This window comes from Ornithodoros turicata, chromosome 2, assembly GCF_037126465.1.
Source record: "Ornithodoros turicata isolate Travis chromosome 2, ASM3712646v1, whole genome shotgun sequence".
Lineage (NCBI taxonomy): Eukaryota > Metazoa > Arthropoda > Arachnida > Ixodida > Argasidae > Ornithodoros > Ornithodoros turicata.
The window spans coordinates 11,868,311-11,892,097 of record NC_088202.1 but is presented as its reverse complement, the minus strand read 5'-3'; the positions used below and the strand labels follow the sequence as shown (position 1 = coordinate 11,892,097).

Genomic DNA, 23,787 nt, shown 5'->3' with positions numbered 1-23,787 from the left:
TATTTTAAAATTACATTAAAATATATTTAAAAATGTTAAAGTGCTCATTTTAAAATAGCACATAATCTGACTCAATGCAACACTTATCGTGGATTTTCTATACAAAACTGGGGTTGTAGAAAAAAAAATATCTAAATGGAAATAGAGCAGACATAGAGAAATAATTTATTTGAAAATCAACGACGCCATCTTGAAAAAATCACTCTGGTGCGGGCGACTGGCCATCGTTCGGCACGAGGGTTGCAGAGGCAGGTGGCAAGCTAGTTGCAAGGCATCAGACCAGATGGCACAACCGTCATGTCGATATGTGTGTAGGAGAGAGACAACAACAAAATACTAGTGGCGGGTAAAAATGGCAACAAGAAAGGCACAGCTAAACAAGTGTCAACATGCGAGACCATGTACAAAACACTGCTCATCATGTGGAAAAAGGCTTAAGACGAGCACGGAGCTAGGCATGGGGGCGCTTATGCCTAACCGCAGTGTTTGGGCTCATACCTGTACACGTGGAACACACACAAAAAAGTACTAGCTGCGGGTAAAAATGCAACAAGACACTGCTAATCTACTATAAACATGTGGCAGTGTATACACTGTCATGCGGGGAAATTAACTGCTAATCACACTCTTAATTGTTTTACACCCTTTAGGGTGTATTAAGGGTGAAACCCAAAAGTGCGATAACTCACTCCCTTTAGGGTGCAATATAACACCTTTTCCACAGGCTACACCCTCGAGAAAAGGGTGTAATTTTCCTCTTCAAAAACTCATGCTATAACTCACTCCCTTTAGGGTGTAACTTAACACCCCTGGTAATATTATACCCTTTCAAAAAGGTGTTGATCCTTTGTCAAGTAACGCATGTGTTACTTGACAGATGACATGCTATAGTTCTCACAAATGCCAGCAGCCAGGAACTGTGAATCCATGCACATGTACGCATTCCAATAAAGGAGGAGTTGAATTATGCATACACTATTAAGGGGAGTCCCTCGCTGCTAATTGCTGTGGACATGAAAAACTTCTACGAACGCCAAATGTACAACCACTGCAACGTTTGACAAATGCACCTGAAAAGAAAACTCCAGGCAGTGGTTAAGTATACAGCTTCTTTATTTTATAATGCTTGGGGTCCAATTGCTACTGCAGTTACCCAAAGACTACAATCCTTTGTATTGCTAATGAGGCCAAACCAGACACACACCACATATGAATACTATAACCATAGTTACAACCAAAACTATACATGGCATGAAACTCTTGCTGGCCATGATCCAAACCACCTGCTTGGTGCATTGCTTAACAAAGCTCGGTCTCCCCTAGTTTTGGGGTTTTAAGAAACATTCAACTAGATGATGTAAGGTTTTTGGTTCGGGTTCGGGTTCAGTTCGACAGCCTGGTTTTTGCTTCGCGTTCACATCGCCACACGTAGATGGCGCTACTACGGATGACACCGACACGTAGTGCCGGTGCCGGAGAATGTGACTGCAGTTTCGCGCGGTTCCTGCTATGCGTATCAACCCAAGAAATGAAGCACGAAGATGCGCAAAATCTGTTGTCTTGATCCGTTAAAACCGATTGCATTCAGAACATATTCAGCATGTCGTCTGCTGCAAAATCTGTTTATGGTATCGCAAGTTTTTGAACCGTCTGCAATGAGCCTTGTGTCGTCTGCTTCAGTTTCGCTTCATTCCGGACCGTCCAAACAGCTCGCTCTATTACTCTATTGTACGGACATAGTTAACTTAAGATACTGTTATGGTGTACATTAGATACAGAGTTCCGTTTTGTACAGTTAACTATTGAAGTGTTTTCTTCATGCCTCATGGAACCACGAAATCCTCCACGTTGAAGGAGCATGTGGCAATGGTAAGATGGTACAGTGAACTAGTGAGTGTGACACAAGGTCGCCGTCGCTTTCAGAAATAATTTCGAGAACGACCACCTAGCAGGTCAACAAATTGGTTCAACAGCTTAAAACCGTAAGAACCGAGTCAACGAAGAAGCGGGACTACAAGAGATTCTGTCTCACAGGTAAATGAAAAAGTGCATTGTTTGGGTGTTCCAATACCATCAGCATATTTCCATGACAAGTGCTGCACATCTGTTTGGTGTTTCACAAAGCACCATCAGAGAATCTTGAAAGGACAAAGACCTCATCCCTACAAAGTTACTGTGGTGCAAGCCTTGTATGCTGGTGATAGGGAACGACGGCTAAAGTTTAGCAAAGATGAACTGTAAAGAATCAGAAACAACTGTTAATGTTCATCATTTTTTGCCCACTAGGCTGTGTTTCACCTATACGTTCGGGTGAACTGGTCGGTATTGGTCTACGGCAAATCTCCATTATGCAGTGGAACCGAGCACGCATGCAGAAAAAATAACGGTCTGGTGCGAGATTTGCCGTGAAGGCATCATTGGCCCCTTCTTTTTTCAGGAAACAGTGAAGGCATCCAAGTACCTGCGGATGCTGAAGGAAAAAGTTTTGCCATAGCTAGAAAAGAACCACATGCAAAATGAAGTCTGCATTTTTATGCATGATGGTGCCCCCCCCCCCCCCCCCCCAATTATACTCTGCGTGTGTGGAAATGGCAGAACAAAACGTTCCCTGAGAGATGAATGGGTCGCGCCTCAAAGAGCATACCGTGGCCAACAAGATCTCCTGATGCTCGCGTAGTGCGATTTTTTCGCATGGGGATACGTGAAGTATCTTGAGTACAAAGACTGATGCTCCGACATTTCTACGTTGAAAACAAGAATCGAGTCTACTTTTGAAATTATCACAGATGAAATGCGTGGGCGTGTGTTTGACACCTGGAGGCGCGTTTGCAGGAATACATTTCTGGCACGGAAGAGCACATCGCAAGTGATAGAAACCCCCAGTGCGAGGAGACAACGAAAGGGACAAAGGACGAGGCAAACATAGCACTATATGGGGTTTTTATCGCTTTTAGTATGGATCACCAACCCGTCCGGATTTTAAAGGTCAGCTCCGGAGGTACCTTGACTTTTTGAAACTAGCGATATTCTGGAAGCCACCCTGTCCGAAACCAACCTTCATTTCCAGAAAATAGCCCGATATTTTAAAGAGTCATAAATTAACCATCCCTAAACACACATGGGGGCCGCCATTTTTATGACGGAATTGGTTTAGGCTGTCTATACCACTGACGTAAGTGGTATATGAGTGTTCTTCAAGTCATCCCTCCCTCTCTACGGAGCATGTGGGAATGTAGACAAGCGACGGCGGCAGGGAGCGTCTGCTCGAACTACGTAGCCTTCTTGATTGCAGTGTTTTTTTATTTGTGGGGTAGTTTTCCAATGTACCACCTGTAGCAGCTAGGATTCGTGCAATTAGGCTGTCGCGTTGCCGGCCTGCGGCTAACTGGCGAAGAGCACTATGAACGCCATGTATTATTAACCGAGCTGTGCTACGCCAACTATTGCTTGCTTAATTGCGAGACTTCACTCTCGTATCCTAACCGCTGCATCACTCGCTGCTTGCGAAGTCACACACTACGCACATATCTCTCTCTCGAATGCTTGGCGTTTGACCAGGAACAGTAATTAATCGTGTGAACGAGGCGTATTTGGCAACGACGTGGTATCGTGTACACACTGTAGGTACGTATGTAAGAACAGGACATGAATGACAACCCTAGCGGCAGATTCCTGATGAACGTATTTGCTGGAATTACACTTTGTCCAGAGAGCAAGCACCAGATACAAGAACAAACAAGATACATGACGGCATACACGGCTGTTGAGAGCTCAAGAGCAGGACAAAAGAAAGAAAGAATTGGAAAAAGTAAAGGCGTAATACATTGCACAGTACAAGTACACAGTGAAAGTGTAATTATCAGGCATATCTTTGCATCTCACTGGTCCACAAGACCAATACAGACATGCCACTGCACATTAATCAACCACTAAAAAAATTATGATGAGTTCCTTGCATACATCATCTGGCTACATCATTATTACATCTGGATGTGGATATTGGTTTCAGTAGCCAGGTTACTTCTAGTGCCAATGCACATTTCTACACACTTCACAGATACTGTAGTTTTACACGTAACACATAATTTATAGCCATAAATAGAGATCAGAGAGCTGCCTGACTGACCTGCATAATGCTCAAGAAGGGTGAATAAGGACACTGCAAGATGGACAAATCCTTGGTGCAGTTGAGGTGTTCTGTGGTCAGTCTTATAGCTAAATTGCGGTCATACCACCACTAATTAGTAATAGGTGCTGCAACACCATCATTCCACATGAACATAAGAGACGTTTCTTTGTACCAATGTATGTCTTACAACGAGGGTGGGAATAGAACTGTATACAATGCAGGCACTGTGAATACCGACACAGCCCTGACGGCTACCAATGGGATTGATTGTAGCAATGAGGTCTGTGGCATTTGTGCTTTAGTCGGGCATCTGCTCAGCCATCTGTTTTATCTCGCGAAGTATGACATGTAATTTTTCTTTTCTTCAGTATTATGGTGTGGAAACCTACACAAGCTGGACAGCACATGTGTATTATGACGGTGTAGACTACCAAGGAAATGTGGCTTATTACCTATTGCGACATGCAGCGCGTTGAAGCCATGATTCACAGATGAATGAGTGTTTTTCATGGAGGATTTCACCTAATGTGCCTAGCGATGATGAGCATCCTGACTGTCACCCCTTGCTGGTCAAGGTACAGCTCCAGTCAACCTTAATAATAACACTGGAAAAAATGTGGTCTCGTTCCCGAGCGCGATTACAGCAACCCTTGGGGCTATCAGGAAATCTTAATTGAACAAAATTATTATGTTACTTTAACGCAAAGATTTTGTTCATTTAACATTCCCCCAGTGCCACCAGGGTGGCTATTATCGCGCTCGGAAATGAGACCGAATTTTTTCCTAGTGTTATTATTAAGGTTGACCGGAGCTGTACTTGAGCACCCTTTGAAGGCCTGCTACTTGCTTCAGTGGACTACAACGCAATGGAATTTGTGGCATGTCTAAACCTTACATTACAACTTGAACATACAGCACTTACAGACACAGCATGGCTTTTAAAGAGGAACAATAGTGCTGCCATGTAAGAGAGATGTGGTGCTGTTCCATGGTTGGGAAAAGGCTGAGCGCGATCATACAGAAGTGAAGACAGACACAGAGTGTCTTAAAACAGGAAGCCTCAAGTTGTTGCTGATTTCAGCTGCTGTTACTGTTTCGTCTTCGCTGTGCCCAGGCCCAGGCTTCTGCAAAAACTCACATAATTTCGCAACCAACTTCTCTGAGAAACTGCGTAGTTTTACATGCAACCGCGGACTATAGGGCTTAGCAGCCCCATATTAGTTGTCCACGTGTTCATATTGTGTGCAAGCCATAGCGCAAGTTCGTGCGGAATCTCACCTGCAACTTCGGTCCTTTGGTGCTATCCTCTCTGTCGTCGTCGATCGAGGCAGGTGCAGCATCCCTTTTCAGCGACTTCTCAGTATCCCTTTTCAGTATTATTTAACGAACATGCACTTTTCGAGTCAAAATCGGCCATCAGGTGAACGACCTCGTAATATTCAAAATGCAAAATGCTTCGAACACACACGACTGTTGTCTTTATAAGTTCAGAGCACTCAACCACGGGTTTCGTACCACCCAATCACGCACAACATGACCTGCTAGACAACGAGAATTTGGCCGAGGCAGACCACACTTAGGGACGACACAAACATGTAAGCCTCATACGCCTGGAATCATCGAATGCAACAACTCAGGGAAAAGAGGCGCTGACGCCAGGAATCGAACCTGGGTCTTCTGATTTCCGGTCAGATATGCTACCACTACACCACACCAGCACGGCGTTTCCCATGAGCCATTGAGTGCCGCAAGTAGGGGGGGACGGACAACCAATAACGCTATTCCCATTCTCTCTTACATAGTTCTCACTCACTCTCTCATTCATACACGGCTTACATGAGGTATGAGGCTTACATGTTTGTGTCGTCCCTAAGTGTGGTCTGCCTCGGCCAAATTCTCGTTGTCTACGTCGTTTACAGATCGCCTTGGCCGTGTATGAATGAGAGAGTGAGTGAGAACTATGTAAGAGAGAATGGGAATAGCGTGGTTGGTTGTCCGTCCCCCCCTACTTGCGGCACTCAATGGCTCATGGGAAACGCCGTGCTGGTGTGGTGTAGTGGTAGCATATCTGACCGGAAATCAGAAGACCCAGGTTCGATTCCTGGCGTCAGCGCCTCTTTTCCCTGAGTTGTTGCATTCGATGATTCCAGGCGTATGAGGCTTACATGTTTGTGTCGTCCCCAAGTGTGGTCTGCCTCGGCCAAATTCTCGTTGTCTACGTCGTTTACAGATCGCCTTGGCCGTGTATGAATGAGAGAGTGAGTGAGAACTATGTAAGAGAGAATGGGAATAGCGTGGTTGGTTGTCCGTCCCCCCCTACTTGCGGCACTCAATGGCTCATGGGAAACGCCGTGCTGGTGTGGTGTAGTGGTAGCATATCTGACCGGAAATCAGAAGACCCAGGTTCGATTCCTGGCGTCAGCGCCTCTTTTCCCTGAGTTGTTGCATTCGATGACCTGCTAACTTGGTACGAAACATCCTTGTTGTTACTGTACCAGCTCGTACGGAGCGGAGCTCGGCATTCTCACAATTCACAATTCAAAGCCGAAGCCCAACCCGCAGAAAAAATCCTGGATCCCCCACCGTACACGATACTCGTAAAGGACAGACCAAGACAAAATGTCGGGTTATTCACCGAATAAAATGAGCCATGAATCGCATAGCAACGATAACATAGGCCCCGCCTCATGTACAGCGGTCAAGCGGGGTGTATAGGATTCCGTGTCATTAGGCTTCTTTCATTTTTCTTTTTTAATGTTCATTTGCATGAAAATAACGATTAGTCTGATATGCCTCATAACGTTCACCTTGACTGTCAGCAGGGTTATCGAAGAAGGCCTGGCGCTCCGCGTTGAAGTTCCAAGGGGGGGGGGGGGGGGCGCTGAGGACCCCAAGTTCCAGTTACAGGTTTGGGTATCTTTCGTGTAAGCGATTTTCCCGCAGTTCGAAACGTTGTTGACAGCTAGCTGAGCTAACATTTCGTGCCTCGATTATAAACCCTGCTGCCCAGTTTCACGTCAGTTCAGGCAGGGAGGTCCCATCGACCTCTTGGATATTCATTATTATTTTATATTTAGAAGCTCATCGTACATGATGATCAACGTCGGTAAAATGAATAATGTCTACCGAATAGTTTTCATGCAAAAAAAAAAAAAAAAGAAAGCGTGAAAATCCGGCTTCAAAATCGAGTGTTTCAGTTTTGCCGTGATTGCTCGCGTACATCTCCTGAGTTTTAAAAGATATTGGAGTGAGTTTTTTTGTGCTTTAGTGTGCCTACAGACCAGCAGTCCGAACGCAAATTTTGGCGTGCAGGTGCAACGCTCTGTGCCATAAAAAATTACGAACATGCTCTCTCGCACAGTTTTGTTCCAACTTCGACGAGTGATTTCTCTGGCTGTAGATGTCCCTCATTACCACACTTGGTATCATTTCACTGAGCTCCCCCTGTTTCCCACTTCTTCCTGCTGTCCTCTCTCCGTCTGTCTACATCTGTAAGCCGCTCTAGCCACAGTTGCTTCACGCCGCTAACACGCAATCAAAAAAAAAAAAAAAAAAAACACTGAGCCTTTAATGCTCTTTCATCTGATATATCTATCGTGCGTATACCTTTTAAAAGTATCTGCTGAAACAGGTATCAGGCAAATGTTTAGGCACATCTCGAAGAAACAAGGATTTTGCGCGTCCGTTTCTCAAAAAGGCCCCTTTTGATTTCATTTATATTTTGCCAGGGCATGGCTCGATGTTAGACCTTTCATCTGACGAAAAAAAAATTCTGCTTCAAAAGGCGTACACTGGCGATTAGCACGTTAAAGGAACGGTCTCGTTCCCCCTGCCCCTTTCATATAGTGTACCATTCGATTGCCCTTTGTTGATAATGGAATACTGCTAATTTACCCGACAAAACACGTCACAGTTATTAAATAACCGAATTAAATTGATAAAGATTGCAGAGCATGCCGCGATCTGTGTTGGCAACAATAAGAGCGGCCACGTCACCCTGCGGGTATGGTGGGCTAGAAATACGGGTGTGCCAATCGGCAAGTTTTTCAGGTACCCAAAAATGAAGGATGCTCCAGGGACGCTGAAGTCCGCGATAGGGCCGCGCTCTGGCGGATTTTCCTAAGTCACGTGATGTTCCACTACAGTTTTCCCAAGAGCGCTGGTGTGCGAATGTCAGTGCTTGGGATGCGATACGGACAAACAAGGACACGAGTCACTCGTTATCAGTTGTTTCGATACAGGTATCACCGCGGCTGGCCTTCACTGCTTTTTTATTCGTTTGCTTTTGAACTGACGCAGCCCGACGAAACAAGAAACTCTATACAGCAATCTATTCTATCAAGCATTAATACAGTACCATATGACGACAGTGGCATGTCTTGTGACTTATGACTTACGGCACGACGGACAGGTTTCATACGAAACGCCGCAAAACTGTGACAAAGATTCTCAGCAGGTGAAGATAGGCGAATCGACGATACTTTCGAGTCGCTCGTATAGTATCACAAACTGACGAACAGAGTCTGTTGTGGCCCTTAGTGCACTGCGAAACCACAACAGGAACCATTCTGCTGTCTACTGATCTCACTCTATGTTAGAAATGTTAGAAATATTTTCACCAGTGGAATATTATTCCACGAGAACCCCTTCATTTTACGTCTCTCGAAGCATGAAGTAGACGAGATAGCGTTTTTTCTTCCTTATTTATTTTCTTGTTCACTGAACTTGGGAATCAAAGCATGTACACGCCCACGCGCTTTACTGATAAGGTGACGAACGAACATCCACAGCATGGCATGTGTTATCACATCGAGTCATTCAGGTGCGTGCCATTAGGCACACCCGTCTGCCGTTGTCACGTGATGACTTCGACGTACTGTCCCCTAATTGACAACCATAAATGCAAGCAGAAGGAACAGTTGACGCTGAAGAAGCTTCGACAAAAATGTTTTATTGGTTACACGGAGACACAGGCGGAGACTTAGTTTTCCTTTGTAGTTCGTGGCGAATCCGCATGGTTCGCTGCGAGCGACGACTCGATCTATCCTTCATTTGAGGGACCCCCCCCCCCCCCTTCCCCATGCATTGGATAGGCCGATTGGCACTCCCGTATTTCTAGCCCACCATACTGCGGGTAAGTCCGTGATAGGATACAGAAATCGTCTGCTTTTGCGCGCGCTAGTGCATCGAACGGGTATTCACCCATTCGGTTTCAAATTCGTGAATGTTTTCAGTTCTAAAGCAACTATTTTTCCAATAATCATATGGCATAGTCATTTTAATCTTCGTTCTGTGTCTTCTTCGGTCCGCTGGGATTGAGTAGGGTGCTTTTATTATATACCTCCTGTATGGCATCAGAAGGCGTTTTTTTTTTAAATAAATTGTTGCGAAGTTCATCGTTTCCTTGAGCTCCTCAAGGCCCAGTCATATCTGGACGTACTTTGTCTAGAGCGAAGGGCGGTCCGTGAAAAACCAGTACTTCTACAAGGAGTGCCTCGGTAAGGCAATAGCCACAGACGGACAGGCGCATGTGCTGTTAGAGATTTTGACAGTTGCGTGTTTGTTGCGTGTCTACACTCTTGGATCTGGAGTATTATGTTTCGCGCTGGAGTTCTAATGCGACATCATGAACGTTTCTCGTTCGGTGAGGGGTGAAGGGCAGCAGTGTATATGTGGTTGGTCGTTTCTTGTTTTCTTTTTTGCATGGCATAAAGTTAGGCAGAATTCTGTGGTGTGGTTCAATGGGCCTTCTGTATTTTGTGTGCACTCTTAGGTGGTCTGGAGCATGATCTTTTATGCATGATCTGTTTTGTGCACGTTTTGCATTTTCTGTTTGGAGTTGTTTGCTACCTGCCGTCCTACCTTCAATAAATCTGAGTTGCACCAATTTGGTGTTTTCTTTCAATATATAATTTTGGAGAGATTGTGCTACATTGAAGCACTAACAGCAATGGCGTGAGATTTGGTGTTCGTATCTTCAAGCAGAAGCTACCTGGGGGACGTCCAACTGGGCATTTCTGGGAGACGGCCGGCATTAAGTCTCGAAACTAAAGGTAAACTTATACTCGGAAACTCATTTGTTCGTGCTCTTACAATTCAATGGGGCGTAGAACAGCATGACAACGTACGTCATGTACTCGAAATTCATAACGACGCCGCATATCATAGCACAGTTCGTTAAATATGAAGGCAGTGAACAAGAGCTAGTTGCATTTGGGTGATCTTCCTAATCAGTGTTGACGTTGAATTACGAATCATTGTATGTATGACACCAGCTCTCTTGCTTTCAAAGTAATTGAAAGGGAAAACATGGTGAGGTAAACGGGTATCGCTAAAATGCCGTTCGTTAACGCGCGGATGAGCATACCGCCGGTTTGCGCTGAACACCGCCGCCGACAAAAAAAAAAAAACGAAAAAGAAAAACGGCATCGACGCACGCCAGTGGAATGCCAACTGTAGCTTCCACAGTTTCGCCACGAAAACCACCCTTCTCCTTGGCCACGTGATCATCCGTACTGAATTAGAGTCACTAAATAAGCTACGTAGCTACTAAATAAGCTACGTAGCTTATTTAGTGACTCTATACTGAATCGCGAAGGTTGAGCCGGAAAACGGTCCCAAAAAGCGCGCGCTCACCTGATCGAACTGCGCATGTGCCCGCTGGCAGGTAGGGAAATGCGAAGCCACATAATGGAAACAGTTTTCTTCTGTTCACATGGCCACTTGTAAGGAAAGCTCTTCACGGAGCTGTGTATCAGTATTTCTTAGCTTCAAGTGCTGCCTCACATGCCTCTACTATTTCAAACTCGCAACAGGTACACATCAGCTGCGAAAGGCTAGGCAGATTGATGACCATCGCAATGTTAAATGCACTCGCCGATATCTTCTTCGTGGAAGTGTAGCATCGCATTATTCTATTGCGCACATTATTTCAGATGCACGGTGCTATATGTCCCAGTGCCTGGGCAGCGAAAAAGCAAACAAAAGAAACTTCTACGATGTCACATGCGGGAAGGGAGCACTAATTCTCTGACGTTCCGGTTTCTTGGTTACTAAGGTTCGACGTTTTCAGACTTATTGGAAAAATGTTAAATCATACACCGCTAAAATTTGAGGCAATTACAAAGACTAGTTGCCACAAGCTGTCCGACAAGCTAAGACGAGCTAAACAAAGTGCCAAATTGGGCCTGTTGGTCACACATGATAAAATCGCTAAAACAGTGCTAAAACAATAAAGACGACACAGGACGCATCCGTAGTGCGCATCCACAGCAGTGCGTCCGTCCTGTATCGTCCTTATTGTGTCGTCCTTATTTTTAGCACCGTTTAAGCTGTGGAGGCGCCAGTAGCCGAGAACTCAGTAGTGCTTTGCTGTCTGGTTGAGAAAGCTCGTGTCCTGTTACGTCGGGACTGCACATACCTTTGCGTATTCCCTAGCCCTGCGACGAGGAATTGTGGTTGTCTTGGGGCTAGATTCACTGGGAAGTCTTTCACCTAACAATGCGCGAATCATCTATATAATATAATACACAAAATTAGTAGTCCGAGAGGTTCATATCGCGAGGCAATCGTGATACAGACGTCGTTGTCTGCAACTTGTGGGGTATAACACCAAGCATTTCGCAACGCAGATTCTCATTCCTTTTGGGTCCTTCGTGTCACATCTGTCGCTTTGTCTTCGAATTTCCAATAGTAACCCAGTCGAAGGAAATAAACGCAAACAAAACATCACATACACGGGGGAAGAAAACCCCGAAAAAACGCCATTCTCGGATAATAAAATAACTCTCAAACCCCCGGAACTCTAGTTGTAACGTTGCGTTTTGTTTCTTTACTATAGCAAGCAATTGAGCATAAACTGCCCAACTAAATTGCGCACATAATGCTCCTTACTTTCGAGCACGCCAAAGCGCGCAAGTGGTAGGAAATCGCCATGTAACTTCATTCCATCCCACCCTAAATCATTCAACGCTGCTAATTCCACATGTGCTGAATTTGCATGATTTCAAAGCTGTCCATATCAGTCCGGAAGATAGTCCTGAAAACTTCCACGAAGGATTTACAGGGTATTCCTCTTGCATATCTTCGCCAGTATTTTGCCCATATTTTCTGATCGTGCATACTGCACATAGCGGATACACATTTGTCCCATCACACTTCCAATATTTTCCCATGTTCATCGGATATTTGCTGTACTAGATGCAGGAGATCCAGCTGTGTGTATTCTTTCTACAGGCATGCACGCAGTCACTGTTTTTGATGTCGCATTTCTGTGTCATACAGCTCACCAGTCATTTATTCAGATTAGAAAGAATAACTGAACCACTACTGCCGGTTCCAACATTTACTTGAACCCATTCATCCCACAAGCTGATGAGTGGGTGTTCCATGGCACATCATGCATCTCAACTGTTTTGTCACATTGACTCATATGTACCACAAGTCATGATACAGCGTAACGGGAAAGATTTAGTGACAACCGTTGTTCTGCTATGCCACTATTGCATAGGTAAATGATTATATTCGTATTGTATTTTATATATATATATATATATATATATATATATATATATATATATAATACAATACGAATATATATATATATATATATAAGTGAAATAATAAGACTTGGACTACAGATTACAGGAACGTTAACAAAAACTAATTTATTTATTGGGCAATTTAACACAGATTAAAAAAAGAATGGTCGACGTTTCGACAGTGGCACTGTCTTTGTCAGGACAAAGACTTTTTTTTTGTCCTGATGAAGACAGTGCCACTGTCGAAACGTCGACCATTCTTTTTTTAATCTATGTGTTAAATTGCCCAATAAATAAATTAGTTTTTGTTAACGTTCCTGTAATCTGTAGTCCAAGTCTTATTATTTCACTTTTATTCAACTTCGAAGCCGTCAGATATATTAACCTATTTACTATATATGATATTGCAGCGTTAGAAAAGATACAGCGAATGGCTGTTCGCTTTATCTCTTCTGATTACAGAAGGACTTTTTCTGTGAATGATTTGTAGTGTAAGTGTGAGCTTGAAACCCTCGCTGTGCGTCGTGGAAGGTCAAGGCTAAAATTTTTGTATTTGCTTCTTCATCACAAACTTCAATGGGACATTGTAAATTTTTAACTCTGCGAGTTACAGGATCCAGGAGACTGAATCATGCGATGCCTCTAGAAGTCCGGCCATCAAAAATTGACGCTCGCATGGTTTCATTTTTGCAACACATAGCGGGGGATTGGAACAGGCTGCCTGAGGAAGCTGTCCTCATCCAAGATTATAAGGGTTTTTGTTTGTGGCTTAAGAATGTCCACACCTGCTAGGTCCCACAACTGGGTCTGCAGTATGAATGAATAAAAAAATAAAATAAATAAGGGCATATAACATGAGTATATAAATATATAATATGAGTAGAGTTAAAACATATTACATTTCTTCCTTGGGTTCATTGGCTTTGACGTGGAACAGCTGAAGACATCAGCAAAGTACGCATTGTTCTGTACCGGGGCATTGCAGACATCCTCGCTGGTGGTACCACCACAACGAATGATACATGATGCGATGAACAGCAACTGTCTCGCATTATAAGTGACGCCATACACAGTTTCTTCAGTCTCAGGTTTCACGTTACGCCCAACTCTTTTTTCTTCCTCCACGATACTGTCGTAAGCTCTATACAATATATTTCCAGCCAGGGAGTTATGGATTGTATGATCGGATAGGCCTTCAAGACCACTTGTCGTTTCTTGCAGGCATTGCTTGCTGTCTGTCAGTCGTTTGTGAATTTGCGGTGTCAAACGCTGAGCCGCATTGAAGAACAGATCCTCCATTATGGATGCCAAGACAAGAGATCCCAAGCCACCAATACGGATTGCAGGTACGGAAGTGAATGAATAAAAAGGCAATGTCATCAAAGGAGGACAGATGGTTGTGACGTTGGTTACAGTTCGGAAGGGGGTGTAACATTTGGTGCTGTCCAAGTAGGTGGTACTGTATTCGTTTGATGTGCGGTTTCTCCAAGCTGCGATGCTATTCAACATATTAACCAAGAACGAACTCCCGATCTCTGAATACTGCGAGTAATATTCCTCAATTTGGCTCGGACTGTTATCGTATCCGGAGAAGATGTCGCTAGAGAGCCTGTCCTCCATGTATGCTTCGAAGTCGGCATTGCTATTAAATACCATGTGCTCCTGTAAACGTCGATAAATTCCTTTGAAAATTGTCTTGATGTTTTGAAACGAATCTCGGGGAACCTTCTCTCGCAGTATTGGAATGGCAACGGCCAAGCTCATGTACTTCTCCACGTGAAGAAGGCAGCGGTAGTTGAGTGTTTCTTTTCGTTTTTCAGCTGATTTATACGCTATGGACGTCATGTCCGGCAGGAACAGTTGACCCAACATGAAGAACACACCCCAGCTGAAGAACTTTACCATTTGGCGTTCACCTTCAGCAGCCCTGATGAACTCCAGTTGTTCAAAAAACGTCGCTGGACGGACGGCGATCACGGTGGGCTCTCTTGGTGAGATGCGAAGGACGTCTTGGAAGAGTTTTTTCCAACGGTGTGCCTCTTTTTTATGTCGAAACTCGCTGTCACTCAAAAGGGTTGTGTCGTTACTCTGAAATTTGCTGCTTAAGCTTTCCATGATTCGATCTTCGCGTGCCTTGAACGTATCAAATGCGGATCTTGGTGGCGTTGATCCGTTCATAAACTTCCAAGCCTTGGTGTAGTAGCTGAAGTAGCTCTCTTCTTTGATCATCTGAGCTCGCGTTTGCTCCCAGACAGAAATGAACTGTCCGGGTGCCAACTCGATCAAAGAGCTACCGTTGGGTAATGTAGATAAGGAGATCTGCAATAATGGTGTGACATCCCAGTTGACGGCTGCATACGACATCATTTCAATTAAGTCAGTCTGGGCAGGCGGGTTGATCCACGTGATATTGGCGTTTATTAGCATTGATCGGAACTGTACCGCTTCACTGCTGGCTTTCGTGCAGGTCTGGTAGTACTTCGCTGCCTTCTCCACTGCACTTTGTCCTTTGATGGGAAGGCGACCAAGATCTTGCTGAGTTCTGTATATCAACTGTTCGTGGTGCTCCCAAATGACAGATCTGTTGAATAGTCTGCTCCAACTGCTGCACACGAACTGGTAGAAATTTGTGCAAGGGTCTGCGTTCTTCTCCACGAACCGCTTAAGGAGCCCAGCATAGGCTCTACAGGAACTGGTGTCGCATGCGTGACTGGCACTTCGCACGATAAAAATTCCTGACACCACGAGCATCGCAATAATCAAGCAACAACAGAAGCTGCTGGAGCAGATGAAGATGGTTCTCTTCAGGCAAACGGCCGCTGCAGAGCCCTCCGGTAAATCATATTTCTGCAGGAAGAAAAATAGGATGTGTTACAGCACAGAATATGTTACCTTACGCTGCTTGGCTTCGTTGCCATCGTTGACTTGACCAATGACCATTGAAAATACGTGTAGTGACACCAAGGATGTAACGTGTCAACTTCCCAAAGAGTATTGGATTCGGTGTTCCCCGACAGTTTGACACGTTATACGCTAGGTGGCGCTACCGCATTTTCAATGACGGTTGGTTTCAATCATCATGGAAGGCCTGACAGGCGTATTACTCAGGGCTGATTTTACGCGAGGATTTGATTTTATGATGTTTCCGTTGATACAAGTAAATCACCCCCTAAGTACAGCTTTCTTCGTTCTCTGTTCAGTGACACTGTTTCCTTGGTGGGCTTGCACCATGTCCTTTAGAGCTGAAGTAACGAAGCAAATGCGCATCGCGGTACTTTGGCATGACGGACATCGAAACCCATGCAGCTTTGACATCGCAGCGGTCGCCGCCGACTACAGGAAGGCAGCGCACGAGGAGTAACGTACTTACGGCTGCCATTGAGAATAGACGCAACGCTGAAGTCTGATCACGGAGTAAGGTCTGATGTCAGCGCTTTGCTCGTGAGTATGTTCGAGGGCTTCTATCTCGCTACGGACTACACGCAGAGGAATAATTCATTTTACAGCGGCAGCTGTTAACGGGAAGGTCTTGGGAAATCGATGTGGCTGTATCACAAAACCCTCGGTTTCGGGTTCGGCGATGCAAAACAAGTTAAAATACAATGCTCACAAAAGCAGTTTTGATATACCCAGAGAGTACGTTGTCACCGAAAGTGTCCCGATTTCTCAGCGTTTCCTGTTCCGCTTTTTTCCTAATTTTAGTAATAGTTTTGTTCCGCCAATCCCAGCTCTACACATCATCACTCAGATCACAAGGCAGCACTCGTGACCTTAAAGTAGTAGTGCATATATCAGCAATAAAAGTGTCAACATCCACACACAAAATCTACCGCTGAAATTCGTGTTACACAATCGTAATTTTTTCCTCAGTACACCGGCGGGCAGTGTTCATTGTTCCTCGAACCAATAACAGAAGGGACATGTCTTACAGCATGCTTTGGGATTAAACGCAACAGAATAAAGAAAGTGCTTGACGAGTGTTTAAAGAGTGCTTGACAAACACGATAATTGTGCCACTGACGCCTTCTCGTATCGGAAAAACAGATACCACGTTTTTAGCGGGTATTTTGCCGCGGAGCTCACGATACGCTATTGACAATCTCTTACCGACACTATTGGATTGCTGGGAGTGCCACGCCCACTTCCTGTTTTCCCTCTGAGGCTGTGCCGAAGGGTTTGGTCGAGCGCCCTGACCGGCGAGTATCCAGGACTGGTCTGGTTGCTATCGGGACCAAGTATCTTCTGCTCATTATGGCTGGGCGATTTTGATATACCATGACCGGATGGTTGAGTATCGGAGGCGAGAGCAGGAGGTGCAGAGTGGTGCATTAGATGACGCTCCCGACTGGTAAGCGGAGATATATAACCAGGTCCAGTCATTTCCCGCTTGCGTCCCATTCCCACAGGCTCCTGAGGGTACAGAAGAAGGCAAGGGCCTCAAGCACTGAGGTACGCTTGGGACGTTAGGCACATTTCATGGAAATACATTGTACCAGCGTTATTTAAACGAGTCTAAAATCGCCGTCATATCGAACACATAGAAAGTTTCGACGCGTCGAACGCATGCGCGTTCCATGATGAGTGCTACTCATGAAGGATATGATCCACCAGCCTTCTGTGGCTACGCGATTTTGTCTATCATTCATGCACTTGTTTGCGTAAACCCTCGGGTAAACTACGACAACGACACTTCGCGGCACACTACGACAGCGACACCGCCTAGCGCGTGTCAATCACAAGTTCAACTGATACCATACCGAGTGGTAAGCTGCATGAACCTACCTGCAGCTGAACTAACCTAGGTTCGATTGAACCCGATAATGGGCAAAGCCCCATATCGCCAGCGTCGCCTACCGCTACTTCCCGTTATAGAAGTGTCATTGCTGTAGTTCATCCAAAATCTGCTGAATCAAAATACACGGCCGTAACTAGTACTCACCACTATGGTTCGAAACGAGAGATAGCACCGCCGTCCTTCCTGACGCTGAGAGGAACTCGTCAGAACAGTGGCTGCCACTTGCACGCACAGTTCATTCGTAAGACGCTCATGAGTGTTGTCCTCGTCTTCCTCACCCAGAGCTTGCGAACATCTGACGGCCTGTGTAGTAACTGCTACCATACGTTATCAGAGCAGCAGCATAGCTGTCTGGGGGAAGCCCGGAATGGCTCGTTCGTTTATTGCTCGCCTTTTCTTACATGGTGGGCTTTGCCCGTACAACCGCTTTGTAGGCTGTTTATCAGTAGCCCGCTGCATATCAGCAGTTATTGATAGATCATCCTCTTTTTCAAGAAAAAAAGAGAGAAAACTCTGTGGGTATACAGGGTGTCCCAGCTAAATGCGAACATATTTAATATATAATATATATATATATCACTTTTTCCGAGACGAAATCAATTGCAATATAACATGTGCTGGAGCAGTGATGGGCAAAGTACCTGAAAGTTATACTTAAAGTAAAGTACAAAGTATCTGGCTTCATCAGCACTTCAAGTAAAGTGCAAAGTACTTCAAGTACTCCTCAAGTACATTGCCAATTTAATTTAGGAAGGGAGTTGCCTCAGGACAGAAGCCGCCGATATTTCGAACAGAGACTGCTCTTCTTCTGGGCACCGTCCTCATCATTGGCATGGTATTTAAAGGGTTAGGTGTGACGTGTTTAAAGGTTCATGCGAATTGTGGGTCAACAGCCCGGAGGGAAGAAAGGGTCCGTACGGGCTTATACGGCCGGAGTGAATGGCCGCTTTGTTAGAGTGTGGAGGGGATTATGTGAACATAGTGATCTAGATCACTATGTTCACATCTAACCCTTTAGGGTACAAACTTCATCATCCCATGACAGAATAGGGTACCTTTAAATACCATGCCAATGATGAGGACGGTGCAAGAAGAAGAACAGTCTCTGTTCGAAATATCGGCGGCTTCTGTCCTGAGGGAACTCCCTTCCTACATCTCTACCGGTTCGCTGGATTTCTACCCGTCTACGCCAATTTAATTTGTATCACTTTGCATTTCACTGTTTAGTATCTGTTTCTTGCTTTTTTGGCAAAACTTTAGCGAGTATTCTTGACAAATGTTGTGAAGCCATAAAGTCATAGGTTACGTGCTAACCCGTGAATATGAACCTAATCAGATGTCATAATTTGCAGTTACATGTAGAGAGGTAATCAGTCAGCAGTGCTGTGATTATGCAAAACAGTATTATACCCTGACTGATCTAAGATCACCCGCCTAATGTAGTGTTCCGGTACTAATCTTCTGCTATAAAAGGCTAGGAAATTTCAAGGGGAAATACAAGCCAACAGAGATTATATATTTTCTGAGCATTCCTTGCTGCTTTTTGAAATACAACATGTTTAAAAAAAGACTATGAAGTAAGTAAGAAAGGATGAAGCACAATGTAAGCCATCATTTTTATACAACTGTGATCTGCGGCAATGTAATCCATGTGACCAATTAAAAAAAACGCAAAATGTAAAAATTAAAGCATGTGTGTCTTTCAGAGTGTTCATCATGTAATGCAAGCACACATTGTGATATAAAATGATTATTAATTGCCAATGAAGGAAACAATATAAATAAGCATAGAACCCTGCATTGGGAGAACTCAAATGGCAATGGACCAAGTCATTGTGCTACCGGTTGCAGTGTCATAATGTGTGTGTGTCTTTGCATTCCATTCGTTTTACATAATCATGGAGGCGTTGATACTTTTTCAACATTTCAAGTTCTCAGCAGTAGATTTGCTTCAACAAATGTGCTCTTTAAAAGCACAAAAATCCATTTTGGTAAAATGTCAGACTGGGACTCTTGGTACTGCATCCCACTAAAAGCGCTAAAATGACAAGACGACGAAAACTCAGAAGTAGCCCTATCTGTGTGTTTTCGTCTTCTTGTGGTCATTTTAGCGCTTTTAGTAGGGTACATTTTTGATACTCTATTGTGATTTTTTGTCTAGAGTCCAAGTTTGGGTACTTGAGTACTCGATGGGAAAGTACTCGGAAAAAAGTACTTGAAGTACGGTACAAAGTACACGATTTAAAATATACTTAAAGTAAAATACAAGTACACAGAAATGTACTTAAAGTATTACTTGAGTACTTGGTACTTGAAGTACAGCCCATCACTGTGCTGGAGGGCTCTCCTTAGGAAGGCATGTGGAAACCCGGTGTTTCCACAACCTCGGGGCGTCAGTCCGTCCGTTCCGTCGCCAAGGAAGACACAGCAAACGAAAAGGTCCAAACAACAAGCAAGGATTTATTCCATACCTTACACAGCAGTTCGACCCGCAACCGCCGTAACAACCGGCAACCACCCGAAGACCTTTCCGCACGGGAAAACGCTTGCTTAAATACGAACGGCCACGCCCCCCCTACAACAGTTCCGCAGCCACAACAGTAGATAATGCCAGCAAATGATGATAACAACCAACAACGATAACAAAGTTCAGCCCGGCGAAACGTGAAAACAGATAAAGTCCTACAATTCCCCCTCCCCACAAGACTGGGCGACCCGCTCACTAACAGAAGATGAAGAGACGAAAAGTTCATGTGAAGAAGGACCAGAGGTCGACCTGACGTCTACAAATGGCAGTAGCCACCGGAAAGTCCGTGGGGCCTCGCCCCCGGAGGTCCCAACGCCGCACCAAGCGGCGACCAGGGTCAGGTAGTCGAGCGGTCCTCACACGTCGTCCGGCATATCGATGACGCAGTCCTCGGGAAGACGGGGTGGAGGGGCGGCCGGAACGTTCAGGAGGTCTGGGCGTTGGCGCTGGAGGAGTAGACAGCTGCCGCGATGTCGTTCGCCGCCGCACGCTCCCTGCGTGCTGCGCGTGCTGCATCGAGCCGGGACTGATGTAGGCGTCCTCGGCGATGAGCGGATCGGTGGATCTCCGGCACCGCACACATAGGGCAGAGTGCCCGCCGTTCCTCTTCGGACAAGGGGGAGAGAGGGTCCGCCGGATGCCTCTCCTCCAACGTAAGGCCCCTGAAGGGCCGAGGCACTTCGTTGAGGCCATCGCCGCGCAAGGGTTGGTGCTGGGAGGCCCAGCGCGACCGGGAGGCCCATGCCACCGGGTACCCATCCGCAACCACGGTCCATGTAGCAATGTTCCTCGGAGGCAAGCGTCGTCGAGGCTGCGGTGGCCTGGCCGAAGGAGGCGTCCCTGGAGGGGTGTTGGTGGGCCTCTGTGTCCTCTGGCGGGAGCACCCTCGGCTACTGCTCCGGCCGGTCTGGTTGTGACGTGGAGCCATCTTTAAAAAAAATGATAAAAGAAGGGAACGGTCAGGAGGGAACTCCTAGCCGAGAGGGTCTGTCCAGCCCTCGCACAACACTAATTATCGTAAACAGTCGTGAAAACGGAAGACAGACAGATAATTAGCGAAAATACCAAACCTAATCGAGAGCACTAGAAACTAGCGGCCGATGAGGTGGCATCACGTGCGCTGTCTACGGGGACGTAGGTTGTAGCGATGTCTTGCAGGTCCGGGAGGGGCTCCCTAGTCCGAGTCCTGCAGGGGAGGAGGCGGGAGGTCGGTCTCGTCTCCGTCCGGGTCCCGGAGGTGATAAATTTTCAGGTCCGAGATGTGAACTGGCCCAGTCTCTTCGCCGGTGTTGCAGCGACGAAGCCTGTAAGTGAGGCCGGAGGAGCACGCACTTACCTCGAAGGGGCCATCCCACCTATCTGCGAGTGAAGCTGCAAAGCCTCGTGACGCATCACTTAGCGGGTGAGTCCGTCGAAGGACGAGGTCACCGACGCTGTAGGTGAGATTCCGACGTCCACGGTTGTACTGGCGAGCCTGGTCCAACCTTGCGACGTCCAGGTTCTCCCGAGCCGTCCGGGCTGCATCGTCCAGTCGACTCCGGAGGTCCTCAGCAAACCTTGAATAAGGAGGCCGGGTAGGAACATCCCGGAGGCCCAGAGCATTCTCCACTGGAAAAGGGGCCTCTCGTCCCAAGTTCAGGAACGCCGGGGTGAAGCCTGTGGATCTGTTTACTGTTGTCCGTGTAGCGAACGCCAGTTCAGCAAGGCGAAGATCCCAATCACGGTGGTGCTGACTAGTAAAAGCAACCAACATCATTTTCAGGTTCCGATTAACACGTTCGGTAATGTTAGCCAGAGGGTGATATGGGGAAGTCTTCTTGTGCCGAATGCCTAAGACAGCGCAAGAATCTGAGAACACCTTCAGACACGCCGTCTTCCGCGAGGGACGTTAAATACGGGGTGCCGTGTGATGAGCTTTCATCGCACGTTAAAGAACCCTCAGGTGGGCAAAAGCAATCCACAGACCGACCGCTGTGGCGTCGCTCATGATCTCAGTTGTCTCGCGACGTAAACACCCAATTATTATTATTATTATTATTGAGAACACCTTACTTGTAAAGTAGGTGGCGTTATCTGTGATGAGCTGAGCAGGAAACCCGAACCGGCAAAAGGTGTCGAGTAGTCTTTCCCACACTCTCTGGGAAGTCAGCGTCCTGAGAGGAAACAGCTCAACCCATTTCGTGAAATGATCAGTAACCACAAACAAATACTGGTTACCTCTAGGACTACGTGGAAACGGTCCCATCACATCACAAGCAACTATCTGCCAGGGCCTATTACTCTGAATAGGCTGTAAGCGCCCAGGGGGTAAACCACCACGAGGTTTTGCTCTCTGGCATACGGGACAAGTACGAACATACTTTGTTACATCCTGCCTCATTCCTGGCCATGTCGCAACACTACATAACTTTTCGTAAGTTTTCCTGCCACTGCTGTGACCTGCCAAGGCCGAATCATGAAAGTAACGTATGAAAGACTTACGCAACTTCCGTGGCACCACGACTCTGAATGGGGATGAGCCGTCATCGTCATCCGCCTGGGGTATGTATCTGAACAGGATGCCATCCTCGCCCAGCAGATAGGAGTCGTGCAGTCCGTCAGTCGTTCCGGTGCCTGCCGAGTCCTGCTCAGCTAACCATTGAGACACCCGCTGACAAAGGCCGTCCGCTCTCTGAGCGTCTAGGAGCTGCTCTCTGCTCACGACCGTGCCCCAAGACGAAGATACGTCTCGTGCCACTTGTGCTGCTGCCAGGAGCTGGGAAGGCGCCTCGGTGCCTTCCTCTCCCCCCTCCGGTAGAGGCGCACGGGAAAGCGCGTCTGCTACCACGTTCGTTGAGCCCCGCCTGTACTCCACGTTGAAGGAGTAGCCTTGTAGCGTCAGGGCCCACCTGGCAAGACGTCCAGATGGGTTGTGGAGCCGCTGCAGCCAGGAAAGTGCCTGGTGGTCAGTCTGGACGGTGAAAGTGGTGCCGTCCAGGTACAGATCAAACTTCCTGAGAGCGAAGATGATCGCCAAGCATTCCTTTTCCGTGACGGAGTAATTCCGTTCTGTCGGATTCAGCGTGCGACTTGCAAAAGCCACTGGACAGAGAATAGCGTCATGCTCCTGCAAGAGAACTGCGCCAACACCATAATCGCTAGCATCTGTTTGCACTACAAACGGTTTGTTCAGGTCAGGCAAATATAGCCTGGCCGTATTAGCGATCGCGTGAGAAAGAGCTCGAAATGATCGTTCGTGCTCCTCTCCCCACTGCCAGGGTGTATCGTTGCGCAACAACCGGTTAAGCGGCTGCGCTAACTCAGCGCAATTAGGAATGAATTGTCTGTAGAAACCAACCATACCCAAGAAACGCTGCAAGGCTTTTACGTTACCGGGAACCGGATACTCCATGATCGCCTTTAGCTTGTCATCACTAGGACTGATGGTTCCTCCGTCCACCATGAAGCCGAGGAGGCTGATCCTAGGCGATGCCAGCTGCACCTTGCGGGGGTTTATGGTTAGCCCCGCCTGCTTCATCCTTGCAAGGACGATTGACAGGTGTTCCAAGTGTTCCTGAAAGTTTCTGGAAAACACTACGACATCATCCATGTACGCCATCGCCCATGTACGCCATCGCGAAGTTATACTTCGCATCTCCCAATACGGTATCCATTAGCCGTTGGAAACTGGCGGGAGAGTTAGACAGACCGAAAGGCATCCGTACAAACTCAGCTGCCAGCTGCACCTTGCGGGGGTTTATGGTTAGCCCCGCCTGCTTCATCCTTGCAAGGACGATTGACAGGTGTTCCAAGTGTT

At 46.4% G+C, this 23,787-nt stretch overlaps 1 protein-coding gene and 3 non-coding genes across 4 annotated transcripts; 2 read left to right on the top strand and 2 right to left on the bottom strand.

Annotated features, from left to right (window-relative positions):
• Window positions 1–5,776: 5,776 nt before the first annotated feature.
• Window positions 5,777–5,847, bottom strand: Trnas-gga (transfer RNA serine (anticodon GGA)). The gene has a single exon. It is a non-coding gene; the product is annotated as a tRNA-Ser (tRNA).
• Window positions 5,848–6,171: 324 nt separating this feature from the next.
• On the top strand, window positions 6,172–6,242 carry Trnas-gga (transfer RNA serine (anticodon GGA)). Its single transcript has one exon. It is a non-coding gene; the product is annotated as a tRNA-Ser (tRNA).
• A 240-nt stretch (window positions 6,243–6,482) lies between these two features.
• Window positions 6,483–6,553, top strand: Trnas-gga (transfer RNA serine (anticodon GGA)). The gene has a single exon. It is a non-coding gene; the product is annotated as a tRNA-Ser (tRNA).
• A 6,970-nt stretch (window positions 6,554–13,523) lies between these two features.
• LOC135384317 (neprilysin-1-like) lies at window positions 13,524–17,788 on the bottom strand. Its single transcript, XM_064613523.1, has 3 exons — window positions 17,609–17,788; window positions 16,777–17,079; window positions 13,524–15,516 (listed from the first exon to the last, which is right to left on the bottom strand). Exons 1-3 carry the CDS (start codon window positions 17,786–17,788, stop codon window positions 13,555–13,557), a joined length of 2,445 nt encoding a protein of 814 aa, XP_064469593.1. The 3' UTR covers window positions 13,524–13,554.
• Between the last annotated feature and the right edge of the window lie 5,999 nt (window positions 17,789–23,787).

Excerpts from the sequence above, each read along its gene's own strand:
- LOC135384317 (XM_064613523.1), bottom strand. The coding sequence starts at position 17,788 with ATGGTAGCAGTTACTACACAGGCCGTCAGATGTTCGCAAGCTCTGGGT. Across the intron at positions 17,080-17,608 it reads TCTCGTTTCGAACCATAGTG|GAGCCTGTGGGAATGGGACG; the intron begins GTGAGTACTAGT and ends CTGTACCCTCAG. Across the intron at positions 15,517-16,776 it reads CCAGCAATCCAATAGTGTCG|AAATATGATTTACCGGAGGG; the intron begins GTAAGAGATTGT and ends TTCTTCCTGCAG.